This window comes from Zootoca vivipara, chromosome 2 (assembly GCF_963506605.1).
Source record: "Zootoca vivipara chromosome 2, rZooViv1.1, whole genome shotgun sequence".
NCBI lineage: Eukaryota > Metazoa > Chordata > Lepidosauria > Squamata > Lacertidae > Zootoca > Zootoca vivipara.
The window spans coordinates 68,627,362-68,637,414 of record NC_083277.1 but is presented as its reverse complement, the minus strand read 5'-3'; the positions used below and the strand labels follow the sequence as shown (position 1 = coordinate 68,637,414).

Sequence of the window (10,053 nt, the reverse complement as noted above, 5' to 3'; positions counted from 1 at the left end):
GTCCCACTTGGTTCCAGTCTGCAAGAAAAAATGTGCATAGGATTGCAGGCTTGGCGGGTGGGGGGGGGAATCGGACGCCTCCTTAATCAAATCCCTATGTTGAGATTTCATGTTGTTTTGAGTTTAATCTTAAAAACCCTTGTTTAATTAAAAAAAGCTCTGATTCTTCATTAGGGAAATAAAATGCAACATAATAAAGACAAATGAGGCTGCAGTCCTCACACCTGTATGATATCTAGTGCCTTTAGAAGGAATTTGACTTCCAAGTACAGTTCTGTGCTTGAGCTTTAGGATCTGTTGGCAAGACAGGTGTGGTTTCCTGAGAGGCTCGGTGCACTTTTTGTGAATATTAGTTTAAAGGACCTGATTTCAATCCAAAGGACCCACTAATCGGGACAAGTTGTGTCTGTCTACTTGGAAGTAAAGCTGGAGAGGGGGCAATGGAGCTTACACCCAAGTCACAGCGCAATCCTAACCATGTCTACTCAGAAGTAAGTCCTATTGAATTCAAGCGGCGTTAGGATCACAGCCTTGCAGCGCAATACTCATTTTCTCAGAAGTACAGTACGGTGAATCCTACGCAGTTCAATGCAGCTTGTTCCCTTGGCAGTGTGTTTAGGATTGCAGCCTTTAAAAATATGAAAGTTTGAAATATTGAAGCATTGAGTTCGGTAGGAATCCAAAGCGATCGAGGGGGGGGGGATCCGATTTATACTATTTATGGTTCTTAATGATGGTAACCATTGCCATTAGCTTGCACGGGGCAATTTCTATCATTACTATCATATTAAAAGGGTCGGAGAAATTGTGCAGCCCCGCCCCCTTTCATTTGATCGATGACTTGCCGTATCACAGGGATTTCATTTCGCACTGATTTCATCAGATCCAACCTGCGTCTTTGCATGTTTATTCAGAAGTTAACTCCCACTGAGGTCAATGGGACCCGTTCTACAGTAAATTTGGAGAAAGCGCACACGTGTGTTTCTGTATGTATAGATATGGTGATGGGCGCTTCATTGCCGGTAGAAGACAAAAAAATATGCCTCTTTTGCTGCCTTTCTGCTGCTGCTGTAGCGTTTGGGAAGCGGCACCTTCTTCCTGACCCCCCCCCCCCCTACCTTAGAAGTGAGGCAGGTTTTGCATGCCTGTAATGGGGCATATCTCCAGGAGCGGGCTTGCAAGAGGAGACGGGTGCTGCTGTCTCTTTAAGGCAAGAGCGCGTCGCGAGGAACAGAGCCTCGCCAACCCCTCCCCGCCGCTGTCAATCACCCGGCGGCTGCTTTGATGTCGAAAGCCTTTGGCTGGGGCTCTCTGGGGCTCTCTCCCTGGCTCGCGCACTTACGAGCGCTCACTCTCTCGGGCGCTCCGTGCCTTTCCCAGTAGAAGCCTCTGGCGCTGCCGTCGCCGGTTTCTCGCCCAGGCAGGGCTGGCTGCTGCTACTTAGTCAAACTTTCCTGGGGCTGGAAGGGAGGAACGAAGCAGACACGGGGAGGAGAAGAAGAGGAGGAGGAGGAGGTGCGGACTGGTCGCTGCTTTAATCCCTCCGATTGTCTCGAGTTGCCGGCAGATTCCCTTAAAAGTAAGGAGAGAAAAGAAGAGAGGGCTGCTCTCCTCGAGGTGCGCAGAGACCAGTAGCTGTATTTCAAAGCGTCCCCTCCTCCCCACGCCCGGCCTTTAATATATATATATCTATAAATCCCCCAGTCGCCTTCCCCGACCAAGAAGTTCGCTTGTTGGTGGCGTGGCTCGGGCTGGGGGTGGGGGGCGGAAAGGAGAGAGAAAATGCCCCAGCTCAACAGCGGCGGAGGCGATGACTTGGGAGCCAATGACGAGATGATCGCCTTTAAGGACGAAGGCGAGCAAGAGGAGAAGATCCAGGCCAACGTCTTCACCGAGGGGGATCTGGCTGACCTCAAGTCATCGCTGGTGAATGAGTCCGAAAGCACCGGCGGAGGGGAAGGAGGCGGCGGCGGCACCGGTAGCAGCCCCAGCAGCAGCCAGACTTCTAACGCCGCGGCCACAGTGGCGACAACAACAGGAGCCCATTCCGAGGTGAGAGAGGGAGACCCTCGCCACTCCGCACCACAAAGGGCTTTCTGCCCCTCTGCCACCTTCTCACTCCCCCTGGTTATTACAACGAGCTATAACCAGGGGAAAGGAGCAAAAAAATTATATATATATATATATATATATATATATATATATATATATATAAAGTTAAAACTTTTAAAAATAGTTTCCATCCACCTCTGATCACTCTTCTCTCTTTTCCCTCTCCACACAGGCTATCAGGCGCTTGCAGGATACGCAGAGGGTCTATCAGGAGAAACTCCCGGATCACATGGAGGATGGTCAGTTTCGGAATCCATTCATTCTGCCTTTTCTTTCTCTCTCTCTCCCCTTTTCACATGCTGAACTCAGGAGAGGATGAGGAGCGTGGGAGGAGGTGGGGGAGTTGGCGGCAGGAGAAAAACAGTCTTTCTGTTAAATCAAAGCAGTATAAAAAAGAAAATCAAGGGAGGCAGGGACTTTGATTTGGTAGTTGAAGCCCTTAGCTGCTAAGCTACCAAACAGTACAAGCCATTGAAACTTAATAAGTAACAATCTCCTTTCCCCCCCCCACCCCCAACTTGCTCATAACTGAAATATGATTAATATGTGTAATGCCAGGGATGGAGGAACCCAAAGCAGACTGGGGGGAGGGGCAAGCAGAGGTTGGTCTGAGCACTCCTGATCCAAGTCTGTCTCTCAAACTGATGATCAGCTCTGGGTCTGGAGTACCTGGATTGGGAACTGTCTGAGGACCTCCTGGAGGAGGGGCAGACCTGGTACAAATACCTGGAACAGAGCTTGGTAACAGATTGAGGAATGCACATCTCTTCCCCCACTCATCAAAACTCTGGGAAACCTGCTGCTGTTGTATTGTCAGATCAGGCAAGGTGGAGGGCGGTGATAACTTTGACATCAAGCTTGTTATTCAGATTATTTGTGGCTTTTTGGTTTGTTTCTGTCGCTACCAAAGAAGTCAGGATTTTGGGTTGATGTGTGCTAGCAACAGGGGAATTAACTTCAGGTGGAGGAGTGATTCTGCAAAGATGCACATAACCAAAGGAGTGTTGCTGTTGTTTTAAAACATGCAGTTACATAGAGATGCAGTGGTGCTTCTTGTCGTAAGGCAAGTATGAATGGTGTAGGAATTGGTTGTAAGACAAAGTCCTAATGTTAAACTTTTATTTTAACAGGCTTAAAACATCAGGACCCAGGGATGTATAAAGGATCTTCTTACTCTGGATACCCTTTCCTAATGCTCTCAGATGCTTACCTGCCAAATGGATCGATGTCACCTTTGGTGAGTTTTCTTCGTTTTGTAAAGTTTTCTAAGACTTCACATTGTTATGCTTACATTAGAATACAGTAGTGACAACCGTCTTAGTCCCTATATCTTATGCTTTTTTAGTATAGAAAATGATTTTAAAAAGCAACACATGAGAATGGCCTAGTTAAAAGTGATAATCTGGTTCTTGAATATATATGGTTTTTAACATATTCCAGATTTTTCTTTCCATTAAGTTTTAATCCAAGTAATTTTAATCCAAGTAAACTCTAGAACTGAGTATTTCTCAAATCAATGTGACTTCTTTGTAAATATATTTAGGACTGGAGTTTTCCTCCATGAATGCATGCATGGGTATAGAGACTGTAGTAAAGTACATTCAGAGGTATTATGGTGAATCTACTTGATTCAATGGGAGCTGCTGGCTTGTGTCTAGGAGTACTGCCTTAGTTGTCACTTTTATTTCCCCCTGTTCTCTTTGCACAAGTAGATTAGTTTTGAGATTATTGCAAGGAGGCAAACATTTTGTTGGAAGGAAATTTTCATACGAAGGATCTAGTGACAGACACACTTTCCTTTTTTGCATACAGATGCATGATGTAGGAACCCTTCATTTAAGTGCACTGTACTCTGCATACCTTGTAACAAATCAGTTTGTTTGCTTTTTAACAAATAAACAATTACTCTTCAAGCTACATTTTTCTCATACTGGCAAAGCTGAGACTACAGTACCTAACCATCAGTAGACTGGAAGCAGATGGTTACTGGTACAAATGAGAGCAAGACCTGCCTATATATATATATATATATATATATATATATATATATTGCAGTGGAGTTTTGGAACTCTGTTGTGGATAGTGACTAAAATATAACAACAGAGTCCCTACATTTTTGTCTCTCTTTTTCTTTAGTATTCACTGAAAATTATTTTGTTAAATTTAGGTCTTGCAATAATTTATATGCAGAAAAAGTCAGACTAAATAAACCAGTGCTAACCTGGTGGTGGTGATGCTTTTGGTGTGCTGGGAAACAATCCTAGCAATATGTCAGTATTTGGCTTTTGTGTGCATCCTCTCAAATAATTTAAAATATTGCAAGTATTAGGCTGTGAACTTATGCCTACTCATTTGGAAGTAGGTACTATGAATGGCAGAGGGACTCGGTTCGACAGAGATGTGTTTGGGATTGGCATGTTTTGAGCATCTCGACTGCAGGAAGGTGGTTGCAATTATTATTATTTTTAGTTTCACTTTTTTTCTTTTGTAAAGGTAAATATCAGTTGAATAAATACTTTTCTGTTTTCCTGCCTTGTTTTCGTCATGTTGCTTCAAGTACTTTATAAGCCTCTCGTGTGACAATGAAATACGATCTCCTTTTACACACGCCAACTTTCAGTTGAGCTTACTTATAAGTATTATGTTTGACTGGGATGACAATACTATGATCTGCAGTATGCTCCTATGTATGTATGATTGGAAGCATATCCCATTGTGTTCAGTGGGGCTTACTACTGGCGTACGGCCACAAGTTTATACAAGTTTGCTTGGGGAGGGGAGGGATGTAGCCATCAGCTTTGCAAGCAGAAAGTGCCAGGTTCAGTCCCTGGCATCTCCAGGTAGGGCTGAGAGAGAGTCCTGCCTGGAATCTTGGAGAGCTGCTTCCAGTCTGCTGAGCTGGACAGACAAATGGTCTGATCCCATATAAAGCAGCTTCTGATGTTCCTACTTAGGAGTAAGTTTCATTTCTGAAAATGGGACTTTCTTCTAAGCAGATCTGTCTTAAGAGTGCACTATAAATGTACAACTTTTTTAAAATTTTAAAATAAAGCTTGATTGCATTTGGCGGATGAGAGCAGGCATTGGATTGTGTTGCTGTTTTGTTCCCTACCCCCTCTTTCTATTGCTTATAGCCCCCAGATGCCAAGTGTCTAGCTGTATAGTCATGGGGCTCTATATACCCATCTCTTACAATAGCCAAGTCGGGAAACAATTGCTTTCCATTAGATCGGTAAACTTCTTTGGGTTTAGTTGAGCATACAGTCAGCACTGTCTGATATCGAACTTACAATGGGCAGACCAGTTTCTTAGACAGCTGATGCCTGAGATAGCTGTGTGTGTTTGTGGGTTTCTATTCAGCAGTATTTTAGATGGAACAATGCTTTCAGTGTATGAAGGAAGAATTCTAGTAGAATTCTAGGTAGTTGTGAGGAAACGGTCCCAAGTCTTGGTGGTAGAAAATGTACCTGAAGTGACTTTCCCACAGAAAGAGAAAAATGATTGGGTGAAACCCATGGTACTTCTCAGGCCGAATGCAAGGTCTTGCTAGATTTAAACATTGTTCTAGACAAATGTGAGATGTCTCCAGGAAGCATACAAGCAGGGCAAGAAGTTTGTTGTGCCCCCTCCCCAATAACTGGTTTGCTGCCTGTTCCAGATGAAGTCTTCATTTTGTTATGATGACTGGCAGCTGTCACCAGACCATCACTTCCTAAATTTGCCTGATTTCCTGTCTTGGCCAGTAGCCATTCTTGTGGAAGCAAGGTCCCGATTATAATGTTATAGAATAAGAGAGCAATTTATCCTTCTCCACTCCATGCATAACCTCTATAATACCTCTCTGTCAATCTTCCCCATCTCCCCAAGAAATCACCTTAAACGCAGTGCTATACCTGACTACTTGGGAGTGAGCCCCATTCAGCTCAATGGGACTTCCTTCTCCATCCTGGAGAAACTTGTTCCAGTTTCTTAATCATTTTGGTTACCTTTTTCTGTACCTTCTTTCTAAGCTCTGTGGTACACGTTTTGCAGATAGCAGTGTAAACAAAACAAAAGGGACAAACTTTCCCCCCCTTTTAAAAAGGGTTTCAAACAGTTGCTTTCCAGCAAGGATCAAAGTAAGTTTTGCCATCAAAGAATGTAAATGCTGCTATTTAGTAATAAGAATCTTATTCCAGACAAAGGAAGAAAATTACTAGTGTGAGTTCTAAGAACAAAGGGTAATGTCTGTCAATGAAAATCGCAGCATTCTCTCTCCTTAGCTTGCTACAAATGTAACTAGACAGTTTAACTTAATCCCACAGGAGGTGTGAGTGGTTCTCTCCCTTTTCACAATAAATAAAGAATGGGAGTTGAAAACAAAATGGTATACGAAATAGAATTGGCAAATGTGCATCTGCGTGAAATGAAAACAAGCTCGGGCGGCTCAATTCATAAAGATGCTGGGCCTCATCTAGGAAACAGAAACTGGATCCTGCTGCTGTGCAGAGATGCAGACATACACGTGCAAGCCTGCCTAAGATGTGTTCAGGGCATTCCAAGCTAAGAATGCTGCTTCTCACCTGTTCAGTGGGTAGCAGCATTTGGACTGGGACCAAAAGCTGCTTCGCTATCCCCTTGCTAATGCTCAACAAGAAGTGATTGGCACCTCTACAACTGACAGAACTGATCACTAGCTAATTACAGGAGCTCTGCTCATGCAATCATTGGTGCTGAGTGGCGCAGGTTTTCATGCTCCAGAACCTTTTGCTTTTACTGTGGAGCTAGTCTACATTTAGATTGGTGTACTAGGGTAACTGCATGCAAGCAAAGGTGCTGGCTTGGGCATACCTGAAATTCTAGAATTTCCTGAAGGGTAGTGTCTGGTTTTAAAGAGAACGTTTTTCATATTTTCTAATAACTAGAAGGGAAATATAGCACCAGTTCCTAAACGCAGAAAAGGGGGAAAGATCCAACTTTGCAATGTTTTGCTAAGTTTTATGAGTCAAAATCACATGGAAAACACTTGAAGCTGCCTGCTATCATGGGTGACCCTTAAAGAGAGGAACATTTTGCTTAAAAGTGCAAAGGATATAATGTAACAGTTGCTAATTTTAATGGATATCAGGACATTGGTAATTTAGAAATGAAAACTACAGAAGAAAAAAAGCCTAAATGACACAGTAAAACTTTTTATAGCTTGTTAAAGTGCTACCAGTTCATTTTTATTTTGATTGATCCTTGGTATGTGTCTCTTTAACTACAAGGAGAGTGTTTCAGGGTCATATCCTTAATATTTGGTCCATTACTGGGTGGTTCAAAGTTCCCTACCACACCAGGCCAAAAATTCACACAGTGAAAATTCTGGAAAAATATAGCATAAAACAACAACAAACTATGATCTAAAGGAGCTTTAGCATGCAGTTGTTTTAGTTCACTCGTAATGTTAATATAGGAAAAAAACATAAGGCTGCAATCCTAAACAAGGGACAGTGGGATTGACAGCTCATGGACTGGACTGTTCATGGGAGTTCATTTTGCTAGCAATAGAAAACTGGAGCAGTAATTTGAGCAAGAGCACTGCTTGCTTTAGAAATATAGGCGCATTCTCCTCATTACACTTAGTGTAAAGAAAGAAAAGGAATATAAGGAAATGGGAAAATTACCTTAAAAAACAAACCACAAAAAGAGATAATGAAGGTCCCATTACATTTTACTGAGCAGGATTCAGTGTTGGTCTGATTGATGGGACAGAAGTACAGGCATGAGCACACAAACACATGAAAATATAGAGGAGGTTTCTTAGAGCACCCTTGTATGTTATGTGGAAATATCACTTGCACTTTTTGCTTCACCACTTCCACATAATATGTGACATTGGCCTTCAAATGTTGCTAACTACTGAAACCTGCAACAGCTGGACCGGATAGAGCAGAGTGTAGTTCTTCTTTGTGGGATCTGTCCTATACCACTTTTCAAAATTTCTGGCACAGCAGAAGCCAAATACTTACTGGTTTAAATATTATATTGTTTCTTTTGGAATATTACTTGTTTGCTTTTTTTAGAAGAATTTTAAAAAGTTTTCTTTTCTTTAAGCACATTGTTTCATGCTCCTGCTAGAAGCAGAAAAAGGAATCCAAGTCTGTGGGTCAAGATATGCATTTAGCCCTATGCAAGAGGATGATTTTAACAGTTGCAGATATCTGTTAGCGGCTTTGATGAAGTGCCTTGAGGTTTATACTACTCCCAGTCAGAAGAAGTAGACTGATGTTACGCTTATTGACTTAAGCATCTCTGTTTCTTAAACTTGTTTTAATGCTCATTTGGGAATAGGGCATATTTTAACACTTCTTTGGACACGTAAACTAAGAGAAACAATGACTTGCTTGTTTCTTATTTAGGTAAACCACAGAAATAACAGGTAGGTTAACCCAAATGCCTTTTGTAGCACAAAAGAAATGCCCTAGAGATTAAGAAGCAACAGAAAAATTATGTGTTGATCTGTCCTCCTTGCAAACCTCCAAGTGGGAAATGGATTGCCAACTAGTGGAATGTCTAAAACTGCAGCCATAAAAACTGAAAACAATTTCACTGTTCTATCCGTTGGAATATTAGTTATTAATGCCCAAAAGATTATAAGTAGATTTGCGAGGTAGCATGTAGCTGTACATGGGTTTTTTATCATGGGCTTTTGGGTTATTTTGTATTTATATTGGATTGGATTGGATTGGGTTTTCTTCAAAAGTCATAAGCAAACTCTTGCATACTTGTTGCATTCAGTTGCTACCAATATCATATTTTCATAAGTCTGAAGATCTTGCCGATTTTATCCTACCTTATAAGTGCTTCAAGGCTCATCTAGTCCAACCGCCCTGGTTAATAAACATTCCGATGTGGCAACCGCAATTTAGGTTTAAGGTGAAATTTGGCTCCTAGCTTATATATCCGAGTTTCTAACACTGCTCCTTGTTCCTCGGCAGCTGTGATGTTCTTTGTTGCTTGCAACATTACCTCCTTTCACATCTATATCCCCAGTGTTCACTTCTCTTTATCTTATTTCATATAACTCGTTTTCAGGCTTTCCAAATATGTTTAGATGTGATGGTAAGGCCCTTAACCAGTGCTGAACAGGTTTGGTTCAGAGCCTCTGTGGCTATAGAGAGAGAGATAAGCTTTAAGTCAGAACATAGTCCTATCACCTCTAGAAAGCTGAAAGATTCTACCTGAGAGACAATTGCAGTGCCTCTGGTTTTAGTTTGTTTCAGTATACGTATGTGTAAGTGCTGAAGATCAGGGCTTGGCCTCAAGGCATTTTGTGACCTGAGTCAAAGGACAAGATGGTGTGGCCCCACCACCACCATTCATACATACAGAGCCAACTGGACTCCCAATTGCACATTACTCTCAATGTGAAGCATGGGTCAGTGTGCTGCAGTGTAGCTGAGGGCAGCAGGCTCACTTTGGGGACACAGGACAGACTGTATGGCACAGACAGCTCTATCCTCCAACAGAGGTGAACTGCAGTGGGACTTAAAAATGGTGGGTGGGGCTGCTCCTGCTACTGTCTCCCTACCCCCAGGATTTGCCAACTGTGGCAGTTACCTCACTCTTCCTAATGTGAGTGCCAGTCTTTCCAGAAATTCCCAGCTGAAGCAAATCTGGATAATTCCAAGGTGAAGGAAAGGGACATCTGAGCTGGCAATTAAGATGGGTGGAGGTAATGAGAAAGGCAACACTGAATCTGGTTTCTGGCCGGGATTCTGTGGACAGAAACACTTGGGGAAGCTCGTAAATACAGTGGTCAGTTGCTCTACCTGAATCAATACCAGCCCTGCAGCACAGGTGGCTTACGGAGCAGGATGCAGGAACAGAGGTAGAGGACATGGGCAGATGAGAAGTAGTAGCTTGGGCCGACAGATTATTCCAACGGGGTGAGATCCAGCTAGATATTGATGCCTGCAG

General features: G+C 42.7%; 1 protein-coding gene across 7 annotated transcripts in view; it reads left to right on the top strand.

The window, feature by feature from the left end:
* The first annotated feature begins 1,282 nt into the window (after positions 1–1,282).
* TCF7 (transcription factor 7) overlaps positions 1,283–10,053 on the top strand; it is a 122,726-nt gene continuing 113,955 nt past the window's right edge. For all 7 annotated transcript variants that reach the window (XM_060271676.1, XM_035105451.2, XM_035105448.2 and 4 more), the window contains exons 1-3: positions 1,283–2,052; positions 2,285–2,351; positions 3,243–3,349. In XM_060271676.1, the coding sequence (XP_060127659.1) occupies positions 1,783–2,052; positions 2,285–2,351; positions 3,243–3,349 (444 nt within the window). In that variant the 5' untranslated portion in view covers positions 1,283–1,782. The remainder of the gene's footprint in view (positions 2,053–2,284; positions 2,352–3,242; positions 3,350–10,053) is intronic.